Genomic DNA, 20,188 nt, shown 5'->3' with positions numbered 1-20,188 from the left:
AAGATCATTTTGTATCAGGAGTTACATTAGTCTATTTTTTAATCTTGTACTGGTAATGGGAGAGTAAGATTAAGCATGTGGTTTTCTTAAAGATTAAAATGATTAATAATGTGGTTAAAGATTATTTTTCCTGAAACCTTTAATTTGAGCTTAAATAATCTTTCTGTTGTTATACAGTTTGACATTTTCCCTCTTGATCTTTTCTAATTAGACAAGAAATAACCTGTTACCAGATCCAACATGAAATTAAAGTTTCAAAACTGGACTTTGTTTATCTTGCTGGTCTTGTCTTAAATTTGCCCGAATAAAGATATTAAAAATGTCCATTTGTACAAACAAAAGCCCAACTTCCCCAACAATGACTCAATAGCATGTTGACGTCCATAAGATATTTTATTCTATTTGCACATTGATGCAATTTAGAGCTGGGATGTCGTTCTAATCAATATTTTAAACCATTATAATGTACACTGATCAAATAAAGTCTCCAGTTAAGGATCTCCAGTCATTATCATCATAGTAATAGTTCAGAAAATCTAATATAAATTCATCGAACAGTAAGTAAAAGCACCTGGAGAGTGTAGAGTGTGTATGGATGTGTGCCGGTGCTCCGCTGCTCCTTCACATTGACTGTGCCAGAAATGTGAATGTTCTGGACTCTGAATGGCGTCAAAGTCGGGCCGCTGGACAGGTCGAAGCTGTACGTGGTCAGGCAAAGCTTTTTTGGGGGGCAAACTGGGGATTTGTCCTGCGCAATGCCAGCTGGCCACAGGGAGTCTTTGGGCTCAACCACCTTCGATCCAAAATTTCTCAGAGGTCGAAAACAACCGCAGGCTTCTTCATCGCAAACACTTCCTGTCAGGTTATCGTCTGAGTCCGAATGGATAAGTGGGTCTGCAGAAACGGTTTTGCTCTCCGATGACTGTTTATACTGGCCCGATGTGAGCGAGCAGCAGTTCATCTTGGACGGTGTGTTGAAGCCTGCGTGGTAGCTGGATGTTCGGCTGGGAGACGTCAGGCTGACCAGGCTGCTTTGAGACGAGTCCGTCCCAGAGATCGCACTCTGGCTCTGAGGCTCATCTAAATCAACAGAGGTGTTCTTGGAGCTGAAATCGGTCTGATCGGACACAGACAGTGACTTGCAAGTAGTCCATGACTCCTCATGTTCATGACATTTATACAGTGCATCAACAGAGGGGTCATCCACGCTAATATCCTGCGATTCTCTGGATTTGGTGAATATGTCCACGATGGTCTGATTGAGCCAGTCGGGATCGGAAACCCTGCCTATCAACGGCAACAGCACATTGCAGGTGATGAGCTCTGTCACCATGTAACCCCCGGTCCTCGTTTCCATCTGAGGGTATGGGACCAGAACATGCAACACAAGTTTAACCAAAGCTCTGGCGTAGTTGAGCTCAGCGGTGGAACTGCTCACGGCTGGATGAGGAGACTCGACTTTACTGTAGAGCTGCCACAGGCCGCTGCTCTCCTTCTGCGCCGACTGGATCTGCCTGACAGTCATGTAGCTCTGCAGGTGGCAGCCATACAGCTCCAACAGCCGCTGAACCAGAGCTTTCCTGTCCACTCGCCGCGCACGCTCCTTCAGTTCCATCACAGACTCCAGCATCGAGTGACGCACGGCTCGTTCAAACTCTCCTTCCACCTCAGGAAGCAGGGTGCGGTACCACGAAGACACGAAGTCACGTACTGCCTTGTGGACCGCACAGTGGATCTCATGGTTCAGCCTCCACTCATGCTCAGGGGAACACAGAGGAGGGTTAACTTTCCCCAGGGGTAAAAAATGCTCCAGATGTAGGAAGCTGTTAGCGTCCAGGGCAGCTCGGGACCCGAGCCAACCACCAAGAACCACCAGGAGGCTGGTGAAGACGCAGAGCAGCCACACATTCACCAGCAGATGGAACAGGATGAGCCATGCCAGTATGGCGCCAAAACCCAGGAGCCTCCGCTGGCCAAATAACTCCAACAAAGTCCAGTGAGCGGAGCTCTTTGAAGAGGGCATCACAAAAATATGGAAGATGACGTCCTGTGGAAAACAAAGATACGCTAATTAAAAAAAAAAAAAACACACATTAAAGAGAAATTTGCTATAATTAGATGCAAAGCGGAGGTATGTAGGTAAGTCACTACAGTGAGAGAGATTTCTTCAAAAATAACTTTAAAATACATGATTACATATCATTTTAATTTAGCAATCAGTTGATTGATGTGGTCGATTGATGCCAAATTGGAGGAGTATGTGCCTGTAGAAAAGACGGCTTCCAATGCGTTGAGGAATGTAAAGATGCTGTGTGGAAAACAATAAAAGAGCCTGTGTTTAAGGATCAGCAGGGATTCTTCGACATCGACATGAGATTCCTCCGGATTAGAGCACAGATTTGTCATTTCTGACGTGGGCTTGGTTAAAATTAAATACTTCTTTGTTCACTGAAGTCTGTGTCAACAGAATATTTTCTCACGTCGACAGGCCGCCAGGAGGACCAAACTAAAATAAATTGCATTAATAAATTTTGTAGATTTATCTATTTTTTTTTAAAAAAAACTGTAACTTTGAAATATAAAATAGTAAAAAAAAATAAGCGAAACTGTAAATTCAAGTTTAATTCAAGGTAAGAAAGTAATTGAGAAAGTAAATCCAGTATTGTAGTTTTAAGTAAATTTTTAAGCTAAAATATTTATCATGTAAAATGTTCCATCTGTTCCAGTCAGTTATTTATTGCATGCATGAATAATCCATCAATAATTACTTCCAGGTTAACATTGCTCAATTGTCTGTATTTGCATCCGTCTTATAAACATTTCTCAAAGTTTGCTTTTTGTGTACATCTACAGCTCAGTATTTATGAAATATTGGCTGCTGCAAAGTTTAGAGTCACTCAGTCAATATAAATATTAGAATCACTCGTAGGTCAGTACACTGGTCGGATAAACTAGATCGAGGGTGTTAAAACAACTCGCTGCTAAACTGTAGAGCATTATTTTAAAACTAATCGCAATGTAGAACATGAAATATAATGTTGTGACTGCAAAATATAGGACTACAGTACCTGATATGTGACTGGGTCTATATTAGCTGGGAAACCGTCCTGCTTCTCCTCCTGAAGCTTTCTGGACTCGCTTTAATCCTACAGCAAAGATTATCTGGATTGAAAGCTGCTGCCCATATGGACAGCTGACTGCCTGAGAGAAGCTGCTGATACTTCACTTTGCTGTTTATGCACATAATAAAACAACCAATTCATCCAAGGATGGAAATAAATAAATTTTCATATCAAGCAAATATCTGGGTTTGAAATACTGTAAATATCTGGTCATTCAGATCATTAGTAAGTTACTAAATTCTGCAAAAAATAAAATAAATAAATAAATAATTAAAAAAAAACAGATGTAAAAGGTTGATGAGTTGTAGCCTCCATCTGTTCACCAATTTAAAAAGTTCTGGCACCCTTGACTTGAAAACACAGCTAACCAAGCGTATCCTAAAAAGTCAACACACACAAGATCAACTGTGACTCTGAACATAGAAAATGCAGAAACCTATTCCCTACCACTTATGTAAAATCGTGTAACTTGGTATGTATGTGAGAAAATGCCAAATAAAACTATACTAAATGCACACGTCTCCCTTACTGCAGCAGCCTGCCACCACAGCAGAGGGTTAATTCCCTGGAGTAAGGTATCATATAATCCAAACGCCGCGGCTTCGCTGTGCTGCACACTCGGCTGACATTGCACAACAGCCCACAGAGCTGAGCTGACATCAGGAGGGGGCGGAGCAATTGCACAGCATAGAAGAAACCCTTCCCACACAGCTATAAACGTTTTATAATCGGACAGATCTCAGATAAAGCAGAGAGGATCTGCATCCATCCATCCGTTCTGATGGCTCCTGTTGAGGTGGAGAATCCAGGTGAGCTTCCTGCATGTTGTACTTTAAGAAAGAATGAGAGCAGCTGTTCACCTGCTTGTGCTTTCACTATGATTTCAACATGGCTACTTGCACACTGATCTTATAGTAGAGCTTTACTACGTCTAATTTATGCAAGTTTTTTTTAACATATGCTAAAAATCAGCTTAGGGTTTTTTTTTGTGGACTTTGTAGGACATAATGTTCTTTTTGCAGCTAAACTCTGGAGGTATCAGGTTTCACCTTTATACGCAGCATCTTGTTTGAATACAACACTCTCTCACTAGCACTTCTCCTAAATTAAATTAAGACTTGGTTGCAGGCATCATGCCTTTTAGTTGAGCTGTTTTTACACTGATATTGGTTTTTATAAGACTGGCATTTAGTTTGTTTGAAAAGCTACAATAAACAAACCACTTTAACTCTTTTAGGGGAACTGCACAACTAGAAAAGCAAAATTATAGTGTAGTAGCACAGAAGACAAAAAACAAAAATATGTACTATTAAATCTACTATGCTACTTCTACTACAAAGCAATAGTACCTCTTTCTGCAAAGTGTAATCCCGTTTATGAATGTTATTGAAATTCAGTAATCAGAAGTAATCAGAAACTTGAGATTTCTGTTAAACTCTTAGACTGCATGCCAAAAATAAAACTCATACACAGTTGTTTGAAGAGTGTGTACAGACATCTGCAGCAGTTTCAAATAGTTCCCTGTGCTTTGAACGTTTGATTCTAGAAACCTCTGTCTGACTGGACATATCGTTACCCTTTTTTCATCCTTATGACATGCAGAGTTCAGCTGCACCAGAATGAATTTTAGAATATATAAAAAGCACAAATTCAGTTTTGATCGGAAGGAACAAAGAGTTTGATAGAAGGAGATACTGAGACTGCATAAAATCAGACTCAGCTTCAGCTTGCATCTTCAACTCCTCCCTGGCCTATTTCACACATGCGTAGGTCTGGGTGCACATGTGGGACATGTGAATGTAGACCTGAGCGACTGCTGACGCTCACCTGAGTTGGCAGAAACCAACCTGATAGAGGGACAGCTAGTGCAGCACATTGCTCTAAACAATGAAGCTGTTTTGGCCCAGCTGATTCTGTAAAGTCCTTCTCTTATCTGTTAACACGTCAACATGGTCCTGAGCTAAGTTAATTTTATCTGAGTGAATTACCAAATTCACTCAGAATTTGGTAATTCTACTACAAAGTAGTAGTGTGCACCAGCAGTCCTTAATGCACACCAGGACTGCTGGTGTGCATTAAGGTTGTTTTTCTAAGCAAACATCCTTAGAGTAGTATTATTAGGAAAACGGCGTACCTTCCTGGTAGAGAAGAGTGTTGTTCCCACAGCAACAGATGGTATCCATCTCCATGTTGTGTGGAGAGTCAGTTTATGGTCTAATTGCTGTGTTGCAGGCAACCAGCTGTTGAAAAAGTGAAAAGATCAAGTTTAGATGGCTGAAATCCTGTTTATGCTGTAGCTAGGCAACATTGGAGTCTGGACTGTAAATACAGAAACACATCGGAAAGGAGAGCTTGGTAAAAAAAAAAAAAATGTGTCGGTGTCTTTATGGCTAAAAGTTCAGTGCTTTCCTCCACAGGATATACACTATGGTTAAACATTCATGCATTGTTAAACCAAATTAAAAACACCAGGAAGAAAAGACTGCTCTGCTAAGCTCCCAATAAATGGTACAAAATTCATAAATCAAAGATGTTTATCTTCCTCCAACACAGTCAGTCACTCCTCTCTCAAATTTAAAGCTCAGATTTAACATTATTGCTACTTTAAAGCACAATTGCAATTCAGCATTTGTATTTAATCGATTAGTTGTCAAGTTGTTGTTTTTTTAGACATTGGTTGTAAGCTTGTGTCTCTAATAAGTCAGTTTTATCATTTTATTATGTTTAATTTACTTTTTAGCACAGTGCCACACTTTTGGAAAGATGTTCAGTTGAGACTAATTCTGTTTTGAGTAATGTTGAGTTTTCATTTTGGCAATCTCTTCCTTGAAATAATCCTGCAGTGTGAACCCTCAGGAGAGTGGGAGTTGACTTGTCAGCTACATTTTTACTGTTTCTATGAAAAACAAAACAGCTGCCTACAGAAACAGAGGGAACAGGAACCGTGTGATCTTTATTGGGTTCATATGTCAGATTTTGTTTAGTACTCAAAGTCAGATGAGAATCAATCATTTGTTTCTCAGGGGTGAGTGAAAATAAATGCATGTCTGGCTGAATATTTCAATGTGAATGTTTTATAGAGAGTGATTGTGCAAGAAGGCCACCAGAGATCCAGTAAATAAAACTATTGATTTTTCTTAACTTTTGCAACTATCTTTATGGAGAGAATAAGTTTGTCACTTATCCATTATAACATTCACTTTATTGAAGAAACTCGTGTAAACAGTTTCTATTGCTGACAAAAATATGTACCACTACTGAAATCTAAATTCAGAGTTCAATCAAATTCAACAAATCACACTATTTTTGCAAGTCATGGCTATGCAATTGTATTTTGTTTTACACATATTTTATAGTTTTACCAAAGCTAAATATTACAAATAATGTTTTTTTTCATAAACATATTGTGCAACATTTTCTGAACAGTGTTTAGGTACATATTCTGTGAGAAACAACATGTATGAGTTTTGTAACTAGAAAAGCAGTTATACTGTGCAGAAACATGCAAACCATGTGGATGTTTTCTATGGTTGAAGACCAACAAAGATGATGAGTTTTAAGTGTTAGTAAATGACAGCAAAAGCCTAAAATTGCTCTAAAATAAATTTTCTTTGCATTAATTATTATTCATCTAAACAACAGTCAATTGTTTAGGGACTTCATCTGCCTTCAGTTTGAGATCTGCTGTTTCCCCAAAAAAGCCTAATTAGTTATTCAATTTTCAATTTATCCCGGACGAGCCCCCATTTGTCAGGTGTGGCAAATGGGGGCTTGTCCAGCATAAATTGACTTCTGTAAAGTCAGTTTATGACTTTACAGGTCAATTTAAGGGGACTATTTAATTTAACAAGCATAACACATTTTTGGACTGTGGAAGGAAACCATGGTACTTGGTGAGAGACCATTTGTATATGAAGTAAACACACTAAGACCATGCAGACAGACGTTGAGCCAGGAATCGAATCCCTTATCTTCTTGCTTCAAGGAAAAGATTTCTAATCCACATCACAATAGCTTTATTGTTAAGAGCAATGTATTGCACTAGGTATCCCTCAAATAAGCACATGAATGATGCTTGATAGAGAAATAAAAGTGATAATAGTAATAGTTATAATAGTAATAGTTATAGCTGAACTTTAATATCCATAGAGTGTAATTAAGATACTGGCTGTGTTTTCTGCAGATGTGGCCAAACCTACTGCCAAGACCAAAGTAGTTACAGGACTAGAGAGCATTGCTCCTCTTATCAGCACAGTAGAGGAAACCCCTGAACCAATCACCACCACAGTTGAAGGCACTATCCCATCCTGGATCAATGGTAATTTCCTCCGCAATGGACCAGGGAAGTTTGAGTTTGGAAATACGCAGTGAGTATGGAAATTAGCTCAGATTGCATCATTCTGGTTCTGCTTGGTCTCAGTTTGTTTTCTTCAAAATATAATTCTATACATCCAGCCCAGCATTTGTTTTTGCCAACAGCTACAACCACTGGTTTGACGGGATGGCCATGCTTCACCAGTTTAAGATCCAGAACGGCCAGGTGACGTATAAGAGTCGCTTCCTACAGAGCGACGCCTACAAGAAGAACAGCGAGCGAGACCGCATCATGATGTCAGAGTTCGGTACCCTGGCAATGCCTGATCCATGTAAAAACTTCTTCCAGAGATTTCTCTCTCGCTTTGAGATGATGGGTGAGTGTAGTGGGTGGATTATTAGATATTGATTTGACAGAGGATGGAGAAGAATGAACAAAGTTTACTTCTCTAAGAATCCTTCTCAGTTTTAGTGTTTCCTTCTTATTTTCAATCTTATTTTAAGCAAGAATAAAGAGTTTGGATTTATAAAAGAAACTATAACATTTGAGAAGAGCTAGCTATCTAGCTCTGATTAAGTGTGCACAAAATATTTTCAAAGTCTTTGGTTGTTCAAACTCTTTTGGACTCCAGCTGTGTTGGAGAAAAGCCTCTTAAGGAATTTTCTGTGCTGCAGTTGCATAATAAAATATAGCAGGACGCAAGGGAGGAGAAAATGTTTTACATAACCAAACTCCACACAGTAAGTTCAAGCTGAAAACTCTGTTTCATGAACATAAAAGAAGCTAAAGTTATGTTTTCTTCTGTTCCAGAACCTACAGATAATGCAAGTGTGAGCTTTGTGAAATACAAGGGTGACTACTATGTCAGCACCGAGACAAATTTCATGCACAAAGTGAACCCGGAAAACCTGGAAATGTTGGAAAAGGTACTATTATAGTCATCACAAAGAGCTTGGAGGTGATTCCTCCATTTTTAAATGTTGTGCAACATATTTTTCCATCATGTTATACAGTTTTAGAAACTACGATCATCATCTTCTGATTTCTGTTCAAAAGGTCTTTGCAGGGAGGCTCCTCTTCCATAAAATAAATCTATAGATGTGTCTATAATGGAAGACTGAGTCAAAGTCCAGACCTAAATCTAATTCAGGGGCAAGACTTGAAAATTTCTGTTGGAACTCACCGCTGTGCATTACTTTGTGACATTACTTGTGCTTTACAGGTTGACTGGAGCAAGTTCATTGCTGTGAATGGAGCAACTGCTCATCCCCACTATGACCCAGACGGCACTGCCTACAATATGGGCAACTCCTATGGAAGCAGAGGTCAGGCCAATTCATTAGTGAAGCACACATTTTCTACTGTTTTACATCTTAATTTTTCATAAGTTTTATAAAAATAATTTTTACTTTTTTTTTTTTAAATTGTCACTTTGTCCTGACAAAGTTTTTTATTAAAAGAAAAAAAAAAACTACCAGATTCTCCCGCTTGTTCTCTGCTCTGCTACATTTAGCATAGCCATCGATAACGGTGGATAAACTGTTTTTCTGTAACGGTAAGTTGCTTCTCCACCATTAGCAACTATAGCAAACTGGAAACCTTCCTTCTTATGGGGTTCCATAAGCGTCAAAAATTGGAACTTAATGCGCTCTGGCGCTGAATGGTTGGCGATAGTAGCACTGTAAGAATTTTGTTTTTTTTCACATATTATTACTCAAATTATACTGTATGGACATAGTGATAGTTTTAACAAATATGTAAAAAAAACAAAAACTTTTTTTTTTAAATAAAAACTTAGAAATTTCACCACAAAGCCAATGATTTATCTTATGTTTTAGGAACACTGTACAACATCATCAAAGTCCCCCCTGAGAAAACAGAAAGCAAAGACACCCTGCAGGGAGCCAAAGTCCTTTGTTCAATTGTTCCAGCAAACAAGTCCCATCCCTCCTACTACCACAGCTTTGGTAAAGCCGTGCTTCGTGGTACCTCTTCTTTGAACTCTTTTCCATTTGCTGCTGCTTTCAGCTCTAACGCACCTCTCTCCTTGCCATTCTTTCTGGTACCAGCCATGTCTGAGAACTATGTGGTCTTCATCGAGCAGCCAATTAAGATGGACCTCCTGAAGATAGTCACCTGCAAGATCAGAGGAAAGGCTTTGAATCAGGGAATATACTGGGATCCAAAGCAGGAAACTGTTTTCCATCTCATTGACAAGCGTTCAGGAGAGGTCTGATGAGAAGCAAGAATTAAAATTAAAACCAAAAGTCATAATTTCATAAAGTTTATGATTTTATTTATTGCTCTGTAGGTCATTCCAATGAAGTATCACACCAAAGCCATCTCCACCTTCCATCAGATCAATGCCTTCGAGGAGGACGGCTTCCTGATGCTGGATATGTGCTGCTCAGATGGCGGCCAGGCCATCAGCAATTACCTCATCCAGAACTTACGCAAATCAGGAGAGGCACTAGATGAAGTCAGTAAAACAACATAACCAGACTGTGTTGAGCAACCTATTTTCTCCTTTCAGACAATCAGTCAACCGCCATACTTTCTTTGACTAAAGACACCAAAAACAATCTGCTCCTCTGTGATCTTTCCAGCTGTATAACACCAATGACAAGACTTTCCCACGGCGGTTTGTTCTGCCCCTAAATGTGACCAGTCACACCCCAACAAACCAGAACTTGAACACTCGGCCTTCCAGCAAAGCAACATGCGTCAAAATCAGTGCCTATAAGGTGAGAGGGATTTACAGTGCATCCCAGAGATATTCAATCCCCTTAAAAAAGTCACATTTTACTATGTTACAAACACAAAGAAAAACAACATCCATGACGGACTATAAATATGATTAAGTTGTTAAAGTGCTGGCTCCGGTCGGACAACAACTTCAAAATCTAAGCTCCACCGTTAGCATCAATGTTTACTTCCGCAAACACTGAGCACTTCTTTATGGCGGTTGGCAGGGCACGCTATCTCTGTGTGACGCTATTGCGCCCTCTACTGCGCATGGGGGACACTTTCAGGTCGTTTGCCGTTCACATACAGGTCGCATTTATTTGGAAGTGTGAACAACCACGGCAAAAAAAAAATAAATAAATAAAAAAAATAAAATAATAATAATAATAATAATATTTAAAAAAATCCGATTTTACAAAAAAAGCAGTCGAGTCGCCCAACATCAGAGCCAGTAATAAAACGTATAAATAAAAACAAACACATTCTAGTGATGCATAATGTGTCCACCTTTGTTGAATTTGACTGAACGAAGCCTAATGATTCTTTCAATGAGTGTCTAACTTTAGCAACACACAGCTGCTCTTGTCTTTGCCAACAGGTTTTCTGCCAACACGAGAATCTCCATGGAGATGACCTGTACGAGTACGGTGGCCTGGAGTTCCCACAAATCAACTACAGCAAATTCAACACCAGACCTTATCGTTACTTCTACGGCTGTGGCTTCGGACACATGGTGGGAGATTCCCTGCTCAAGATGGACTTGAAGGACAAGACACTTAAGGTGTTATCGTGTTGCTAAATGTTCATTTTGGAAGATGCACTGTACCATCAACAACTGTATGCTTTGACCAGGGTTATGCAACATGTTGTTCTGTAAACCTGCAGAACAAGCCAACAATAGCTTGATAAATAACTTGGTAGAACAAACAAACAGTGATAAAGGTGAAGGTAGTGATGCTCAGTGTTACTTAAGACATTTGGGGAGGCATTTCTTCTTAGTCAACATTAAGGCAAAAATAATAAGTTTGTAAAATTATTTGCAAGAAACCCCAGGGGGTCTGATCCTAAAAAAAAAAAAAAGGATTTAAAAAATATTATTATTTAAATGTCAAAGAAAACCTAAAGTGTAATGTGTGGGATATAAATTACTGCAGGTCTGGCACCAGAAGGGCTTCTACCCATCAGAGCCGGTGTTTGTGCCGTCGCCTGATGCTACGGATGAGGATGCTGGAGTCATCCTGTCGGTGGTCCTCACACCTTCACAGGTAAAACTCCCCATGTCAGGCCCGATACTGAATTTTACTGAAACAGTTACATGAAGACAAGTGCAATACTTTACCATTAAGTTTGAGTGCAGAACTGTCTAAAGTCAGGGGATTTAGTTTAAGATTGAACATTTACTCAATTAAAAATCTATGATTTTCATATAGGTTTGAGGAATAAATATTCCTCAAGGAAATCACACAAAGTGTTCACTTTGATATTGTTGAATATATTTTATTGCAAGAGAAACACAGGTTGTATTAGTATTAAAATATTGGAACATGAAAAGTCTGTCATTTGCTTGTTCCTGTGGACTTCACACAAATATGTTTGTGTCCCAGAAATATACAGGAAAATACTGACTACGTGTATAAGTTTATACAAATAATCCTAATAAAAATTAGGCTACTCTAAACCAATTTATAAAAAATATTGCTTTAATCACAGACTAAGTTTTAAGTTAAGCTTCAGTGCTGGAACGCTTTTTATGTTAGTTTTAATATAAATTCATGTTGACTGTAAGATGATTAATTTCCTTCTTTTAAGCTAGCAGCGGTATGCTGCACTTATATTACGTTACTGAAGGGTTAATGTCACCTGCAGTGGTTTTCTGTTTGTTTGAATTGAGTGTCCTTTCCATGCCTGATTTTCTTCACTCTCTCTGCAGGATAAAGGGACATTTCTCCTGGTTTTGGATGCAAAAACGTTTGAGGAGCTGGGAAGAGCTAACGTGCCTGTTAACATGGCTTATGGCTTCCATGGTGCCTTCTCCGCCTCTCCATAAGCCGCTGCCTTCTACATTAACAGGATTAAAGTTAGTGCATATTATGTAACTGGTCCAAATTAAGTATTAAGCAAAAATAAACAGTATTCCTTAGGCTGCAAAGTCGCTGTTGCAATGTGCACTTACTTTCTTAGCTACACCTTCTAGCACTTGTGCTTGTCTTCAGAGTTGTTTTAATTCTTCATGGTGGACTTTCAGCAAAGTGTCTGAAACAATCTGCAAAGATTTTTGTCTACAATGTCATGATGCAAATCTTGTTGAATGTAGCAGCTCAAATCAAGACTCCTCTGATCTGATCTGCTATTTTGTCATTTTAATGAGCAAGAACAAGAAACTGTAGCCGGAGTTTCTTGTTCTTAGCTGACAGCAGTGGCGCCCATTGTGGTTTGCAGCCTTTTCCATTGAAGGTATGATATGTTGTGCATTCAGAGATGCTATTCAGTTTCTGAAACACTCAGACAAGCCTTGTATGGAACCAAAATTAAGCCATCTTCAAATTCACTTCACTTATTTTCCCATTCTGAACTGCAGGAAGTTGTTTTCACCAGGTCTAAATGTTTACAAGCACCAAGTTTCTGCCATGTTTTGGCTGATTTGCCTTTTTTCTCAAGCAATTGAAAAGAATGTGCCTAGAAAGAGTCCTGATCATGTACGAATGTTTAAGCGATTCACTTTTGATACTGACTAAATGCTGCTAACATATTATCTGCTTTCTTGAAACTTTGCCTAAAAACCTATTAACTGAAACATGATATTCTTATTTTCTTTCCGTTTTATTTTCTTTCCGTTAGCTCAAAACTGACAAGTTGTTCCTGAGGACACAGTAGTGTTACAAAGTCAACTACCTTTGTATAATTTTTTTACTGCTTTTTTTTACATATTTGTATTCACTTCTACATTTTCTATCAACGAAGTTACAATTAAATTTTAATTTTGCTAATTTCTAATGTGTTCCTGGTCGTCTGTTTTACACATCAAGTTAGGAGTGTGTGAGACCTAAAAACATGCAGATAAGTTGGTTTTTCCCACTGGATAAATTTACTCAAATTAAATCTATTTTGAATATTTTCACATTTCAGATTATGCCTCTGAAAGGCAGATGGATTTTTTTTTTTTTGTATACACTCCTCTTCCAAGGTTGCCAATAAGATGTAGATGGCAAATTCAAGAAAACTGCATCCCATATTTATGCTATGACGCCAAGAGCCAGCCAGGAAACTAAACCAGCAGGGGGCGCCCGTCAGCGTCCTGCTTCTCAAGCAAGATACAAATTTTAAAAAGCTCAAAACTTGTAGGTAGAATTATGAAGCATTCTTTCCAATTAACGAGCATCTTTTTAAAAAAGGAAAAATTCTTTGAAATGTTCAATTTATTTAGAATTTACAAGAACTGAAAAAATATATTGTAAATATAAAAATAAAGATGTTTATATTTTGTCAGGAATTAAATGATATTCTCCATTCATAATTTAATCGCACAAATTGCTAAGTATAAGTGAATCATTTATCATTAATAAATGCATTAATGACTTCTGTTGCTGGTGTTAGCACTGAAAATAAAATTTGCGCATTTGCATTTTGTCGTCACACCTAGACAAAAACAATTTGGCTACCATTAGAGCAACCAACCATGTTGCTAAATTTTGAATGAAGTGTTTTTCAATAAATATTTGCCCAATCAGATGCCTAATAAATATGTAATAATATCACAAACAAGCGCAGTGATTGATAAAATTAATGACTGCGGTAAAATAATCCAGCATTTGTCCACTAGAGGGCACCATTTGGCAAGAAGTGACTTCAGTCACTTGGATCCAAGATTTCAGTACAGAACTGAAATCACTTCCTCAGCAAAATAAGTTGTTTTAAAAAGAGAGAGAAACTCTAACAAGTGGAAAAACTGCCACATTCTTCTCTGTAGGAGTTATTCATTGATACTGCTTGTTTTTGAGCAGAGAATCTCATATGTTGCAACATTGTTAAGCAGCAACTCTCCCTGTTTCAGCTGTGCGGTTCTAAATCATACCAGATGCAGTTTACGTTGAAATGTTTGAACAAAAGCAGAGGGGAACATTTCTGGACCCAGCATGGACAATCCAGTCATGAGAGCGATAAAAGCTGTGCTTTTCTTTAATGGAGGGAGAGAAAGCTTCGAGGAACACCAGGCAGGCTGGCTGACTAAAGTTTAGATGTTTTTTTTTTTGTGTGTGTGCTCCAATCTAGAAACTAAAGAACCGCACATGTGGGACAGTTGAGAAAAAAATGCAGCTAACACAAAGGAGAAAGAAATGCAAGTTGATGCAAATGCTAGAAAATTTTACCTTAGTTTACAAAGGAAATATATTTAAATCAAAACAGTGGATTAAGCATGGAGACCAACTGTGGCTTCACTTTTTACGCTGCGTGTGTGGCCAGAGAAAGGTGCAAACTTTCAGAGGAGTGAACAAAAGAGAAGAGAGGAAAAAAGAGCTTTCTCTGGGTGTTCCTGAGAGACATTTAAAGCAACAGGGACCCCAATCTTAAAAGGACCCCTATAAGCGCTAAAGTGGGAGGATTTTGGGTTGCAGAGCATGCATTATTAATGGTTCCAAATGGATCTGCAGATTGTATTTTATAACAAGGGCGTTTCTGTAATTGGAATTTCAGCAGCTCTAGGTGGCACGTCGCTTATTTAAATGAGTGAAACTTTCAACCTCCTTTTGAGTTGCTCTCATTGCAACTTTATGGAAAAGTTGCAGAATCAGTCAATAACCATGTTAACACACTCAGAACAGTCTCTGGAAGGAATGCAGAGTGAGGAAGAAAAAACACAGATCTATTATCAAACTGATTAATCTGACTGTGTTTCCCCACTTGATGCATTTTTCTTGCAAACAATGATTTAACATATACCTGCAAATTTTGATTAATTTATCATTTGCTATCACACAGATGGAAAAAGTTGGGGAAAAAAAGTAATACCCCTTGAACTTTGTTGCATTACCACAAAAACAAATGTTTAATTTAAGTTTTCTGTAGCTGACCAGCACAAAACATTGCATAGTTGTGAAGCAACAGGGAAATACTCAGTGGTTTTATTTTTTACAGAAAGAAAAAGAATTGAGTCGATATATTTAATCATTTTTCCTCTGGTACTTTAACAACAAAGAGTGAGACACAACTGAAAATACAGCAAGAAACACAAATCCTAAAAACTAACTGTCTCCAGGATTAGTTGTGGACTCCAGATGAGACCAAATGTTTTTTTGACTGTCATATCCATCAGTAAACATGGTGGTGGCAGCATCATGCTGTAGGGTTGCTTTTTTTCAACAGGGAGAAGGAAGCAGGTCAGATTTTTGTGGTGGTAAACCTGGAAAAAAACCTATTAGGATCTCCAAAAAACCTGAGAAAGGAGTGAAGATCTTTCAGCAGGATAACAATCTTAAACATTTATACATAAATACGAGAAATGGTTTCAATCAAAGAATATTCATGTGTGAGAATTAGCTAGATTAGAGGCCATTCTAATCTAATCTGGGAATTACTGTTCAGAGATAATCTTGAAGTCTTGAAGCTGATAGAGACAGACTCCAGAGATTATCCTTTTTCTACTTCCTCCTAATAATTATGTACTACTTTATGTTAGGCTGTTGCAAAAACTCACAGTAAAATATACTAACGTTGTGGTTATAATGTTATAAAATGTGAAACGGGGTAGAGATATTAATACATTAGTAAGTCTGCAGAGCTGCTCAGGCTCGGGTCAGGGCTTGTATTCTTCTGGAAGGATGTTATCATGGAAAAATAAGTGTTAGATGTATTTTTAGCTCTTTTCTTGTCAGTGATATGAATAACTCCAAAAGCCGCTGCCTTCTGTGGAAATGGAAACTTTTGAAGGCACGTCGACTCCAGCGCTCGCAACGAATATCTTTTAGCTGCACAATTTTATATATATAAAAAGAAACTGCTCGTAAACAAACAACTAATCATTTAAGCTAACAGCAACTATCAGTTCAGCTTCGGTGAAAAGTGAAAGCAAACATTTGACAAGAGAAACTGGCCAAGTGATTTAAAAACAATCAAGCTGTAATCGCTTCTCACCACTCTATACATCTGTGGCAGCAGCCTTCACAGCACATCGCAGGGACTGAGAGCTGATCACAGGGTAAAGTTTCAAAGTTAAACATGCTCACAAGACGGGGTTTTTTCCCCCCTCCACATGGAGAGCATATGGAAGAAATTCTGCTCTGATTTGGACTTGCCCATGAATAAATCCAGCGTTCTGCTATAAGCTCAGGTTTATGCTACAAAAGCCTGGAGTTTTATTACTAATAGGTGATGAGAACATAATGTACAGTGTGGATTTATAGACTGTTTTAACGATTAACAGAGATTACAACATGTGTTCACACAAACATAGAAGCTGTGGATGCTTTCTTTGTCCACCGAGAGAAAGAAATTAAAAAAAAGAAGCTAGTTATTTAGGTTGTGGGTTCAAATCTTAGTTTGATGTTTTTCAGGATGAGCTTAGTCATGGCTGCTTATAGTCTCACACACACACACACACACACACACACACACACACACAAATTGCCCTTTACTCGTGAGAGAGCTAAAAAAATATATAAAGGTATATAAAGCAGGCCATGTGCCGTGTACCGGTTTAACCTCCCCACGTAATTCGATATTTTATATTACTGAGCCGCTGTACATCACATCTAAATTGGCTGCGCACACCCACACATGTGTTTGCAATTACCCTGATTAGACCTCTGCTCAGGTTGACAGTAGGTGGAGATAAATATTACATGAAGTCCTCAAACTAGTTATTAAATCAAACAGATCGGTACGCTGCAAGGTCCTGAGTAAGAAGTCAAAAATTGAAACGCAAAATCAAACTGAACGGAGTGAAAAAAAGACTTAAGATCAGATCTGAGCGAAGGCAGATAAACGGGGCCTGAAAGCAGAGAAGCAAACATCAGTAAAGCCGACTTGACCAGAGCGCTAAGAGGAGAAAAAACTAATCTCTGAGCTGATGTACAACGGCTGAAATTCTTCCAGTCACTTTATATATGACTGAATTAGACATCACTGCTGTAAGGCACCATGTGCTGATGCAGATAAATATGTTGCCAACTTTTGTGAAGGTGTGTAAAAAGTCCTAAAACAGCATAATCTCACTGAAAATTTGAGTGCATTTATTAATTAGTGATAAAACGGTACATTAAGTTAAAGGAGCGGCATTATGTATTTTACTACGTTACCTTCAGTTCTTTAATAAATTCTGTATATTTCAAATATGACCTAAGAAACAGAACCCATTGGACCTTGCAAGCTTTTTACCCCGTGCATGTCCCAGTGTGGTCGCACTGATGCCTTTTGCTTTTTTACAAAGTTTTGTTTTTTTGTTGTTTCGGGAACTGACAAGCTGATGGGACACCGCCATCATGTCCCCATCGTCCGACCGCGAAATCTTCCATGCTCCTCCTGAGCGTCACGCTAAGACAACGGGAGGGTTGAAAGAAATTTGACTTCGCAATTTAACACCTTGAAAACTGGATCTCTGTTGCTTTAAAAGCTCCTGCTCTTTCTGAAAGGAAGTAACCACAACGACGCTCCTCTATCACCGCTTCAAGACCGTTTTTACCAGCGTTGCACTGAGACGTAGCTGGTACAAGAAGCTCTGCAGATGCTCAGTTCCACCAGGTGTTTGCTAAGTACTGCTGGCTAGTCTGAAGGAGCCGAGTATGAGGTCCAGCCAGGCGTTTTGCTACGGTAAATTAAATGATTTCTCAAGCCTGTGTAAATTACTCCAGGTATGGTTCTGATGAGGTAATATCATGACTTGAAGCTCAAGAAAGTTTAATTTACATAATACTGCCCCAGTAATTGTCTAAATCAAAGGTGGCACATCTGTTTCAGCATCTGCTGGTGTGTTTTGGTTTGTGTGGGTCTCATCACTAAGTACTGGGCTCCTATCTGGAGACCCATAAAGGTACTGAGCTGGGAATCTCTTCCACTTCTCACTGAGCATATTGGCAAAGTCCCCCTGCAGGTGACACATTCTCTGCTACACACACCTGATGATTTAATCAAGTCAATAATGCCGTTAGGATGCATGTTGACATGACCTTTTTCTATATCAAAACTGCTCTGGCACATTGAGGCAACCAGCTTCTCCATATTGCATGTCTGAATTGTAAAATAGGACACAAGAGATGGTGGATTTTCTTTGTCCTCCCTTCTGTGGTAGATTTGGTTGTCGTCCAGTTACTGGCCAACAGAAATGTGTTTCACTGTGCTTGTACCCCTGGGAAACTAAACTAATGTGATGTCCTTAAAAACTTAAAGCAAAAGTATAAATTCTAGAAATTTGAAGTTTATTTTAAAAATGTTTAGCTTCATTTTTAACAAATTATTTCTTTACATGGCATTCTTTCACACCACTATATTCTCATTAAAAAAAAAAACAATAAAAAAAAATCTTTAAAGGACAAATTATGTCCTATTTGTGAATAAGATGTGCATGATTAAAATGTTTTATTCTTAGTTATCTTTAATTAAGTATTGAAATTAAAATTTTAATGTCAGTCAGGCTTATTAGATTTAGGTGATATAGTTTCTTGCTGTTTTTTTGTGCAGACTGTTTATATTTCACTTCAGGTCTTTCAGTTTTACGTTTATTGATGTAGATAATTTTATTTTTAAAGACTTTTTGAAGGATGCTGAACAAACTTTACTAATGCACTGCAATAAATTGACTTCATTAAAACTAACACTTTAGATTTATTTATTTGTGTCGTCATATATTCTGATAATTCTGCAAATTCTGTAGGGTGTGTGTGTGTGTGTGTGTGTGTGTGTGTGTGTGTGTGTGTGTGTGTGTGTATGTGTGTGTTATCAAATGCAATCTCTCTATATCATTGTGACTTATTTTACTAGGTAAATATAAACTCAAATATCTTGCAGATTTAGGTTGGATTCATTTTAAAATTAGGTCCCGATTATACCAATGCAGATGTTTGCAACATTTATATGTTTTGTACTGTTTGTCCACAAACTAGACCTTTTTGAAACAAGAACTTTACAAACTACAACTCAATTTATGAGGATTTCTAAATCTCCTCTCCTCACTGTCCCTCTGTCGTGATTCAGTTTGCAATGAAGATTAATATTATTAAAGTTCTAGCATGCTTTCGTAGAGATGTTGCTTAAAACAAATGCATATAGTCAGATTTATTTTTAATTCCAGGACAAAGACCTGAGCAAGCCAAACATAAACGTTGCTCCATGAGCAAGCATTTTTAAAATGCAAATTAAAACAGATTGAACAAAGGCAGCTTCGGCAGAATTTGGTCAGTCTAAAGTCTCTCATTGACTGAGGAAAAAATAAATGAATCAATAAAAATAAATAAATTCAAGCAGCCATCATAGTTTCTACTCAAACAGCAGAATGACTGAACTTCAAAACAAATCTTGTAACATGAATTTGCAGAAGGTTCACGTTGCAAGATGTTTTCCTTTAATGCAATATGTCACATGACAGTCACTTTAATGTTGATGGATTTTTTTTAAGGGGGATGGGGGTTATTGTACACAAAGAAACATTATTGTGGATGAAGTTAAAAAAAAAGACATTTTTTAAATAAATAAAAATCTGATGAGTGGAGCGTACAATGTAGTTCCAGCTTAATACTGGATAAAGATCTGCCAGAAGGTGAAACTAAAGTCTCGATTATCTTGCGTCCTGTAACAAGTTTTTCCTCAAGCATTTAACCAGCTTTCTTATCGCTACAGATGATCCCGTGGCATGATGCTGCCACCAACATGTTTCACACATCACACAAACATGTAGGCTAAAAAAAAAAATCTGTTCTAGTCTCATCAGAGCAGAGCACCTTCTGCAAAATGTTTGCTTTGTCCGTGGTTCATAAACTTCTCATGGTTTTCCTCATCAACAGATTGTTCCACCCGAGAT

The 20,188-nt window shown here is 38.2% G+C and overlaps 2 protein-coding genes across 13 annotated transcripts in view; one reads left to right on the top strand and one right to left on the bottom strand.

Moving 5' to 3' along the window:
- Positions 1–20,188, bottom strand: part of LOC106959571 (sorting nexin-19-like) — a 103,794-nt gene that overhangs the window by 5,032 nt on the left and 78,574 nt on the right. For 8 of the 11 annotated variants that reach the window (XM_015052230.1, XM_015052235.1, XM_015052229.1 and 5 more), the window contains 2 exons: positions 5,257–5,362; positions 572–2,047 (listed from right to left, as the gene is read on the bottom strand). In XM_015052230.1, the coding sequence (XP_014907716.1) occupies positions 572–2,023 (1,452 nt within the window). In that variant the 5' untranslated portion in view covers positions 2,024–2,047; positions 5,257–5,362. Of the gene's footprint in view, positions 1–571; positions 2,048–3,068; positions 3,216–5,256; positions 5,363–8,620; positions 8,701–20,188 lie in introns of those variants that run through there. The other 3 variants (XR_001427386.1, XM_015052228.1, XM_015052237.1) reach the window with 2 other exon arrangements.
- On the top strand, positions 3,767–13,173 carry bco2a (beta-carotene oxygenase 2a). Of its 2 annotated transcripts, XM_015052238.1 has the most exons (12): positions 3,767–3,931; positions 7,306–7,489; positions 7,602–7,813; positions 8,248–8,363; positions 8,660–8,762; positions 9,276–9,404; positions 9,507–9,667; positions 9,749–9,916; positions 10,044–10,181; positions 10,781–10,963; positions 11,337–11,447; positions 12,113–13,173. In XM_015052238.1, exons 1-12 carry the CDS (start codon positions 3,904–3,906, stop codon positions 12,227–12,229), a joined length of 1,650 nt encoding a protein of 549 aa, XP_014907724.1. In that variant the 5' UTR covers positions 3,767–3,903; the 3' UTR covers positions 12,230–13,173. The 2 variants fall into 2 exon arrangements, with proteins under 2 accessions (XP_014907724.1, XP_014907726.1); XM_015052240.1 differs by lacking the exon at positions 7,306–7,489.

Source organism: Poecilia latipinna, unplaced genomic scaffold (assembly GCF_001443285.1).
Source record: "Poecilia latipinna isolate Pla-1442-1.1 unplaced genomic scaffold, P_latipinna-1.0 Scaffold1097, whole genome shotgun sequence".
Lineage (NCBI taxonomy): Eukaryota > Metazoa > Chordata > Actinopteri > Cyprinodontiformes > Poeciliidae > Poecilia > Poecilia latipinna.
This window is presented reverse-complemented; position numbering and strand designations above follow the sequence as displayed.

What these genes read in the sequence shown, in the direction of transcription:
- bco2a (XM_015052238.1), top strand. Translation starts at nt 3,904, where the DNA reads ATGGCTCCTGTTGAGGTGGAGAATCCAG. An exon ending in CAACTCCTATGGAAGCAGAG is followed by an intron (nt 8,763 to 9,275) that starts GTCAGGCCAATT and finishes CTTATGTTTTAG; the next exon opens with GAACACTGTACAACATCATC. An exon ending in CTCCTACTACCACAGCTTTG is followed by an intron (nt 9,405 to 9,506) that starts GTAAAGCCGTGC and finishes TTCTGGTACCAG; the next exon opens with CCATGTCTGAGAACTATGTG.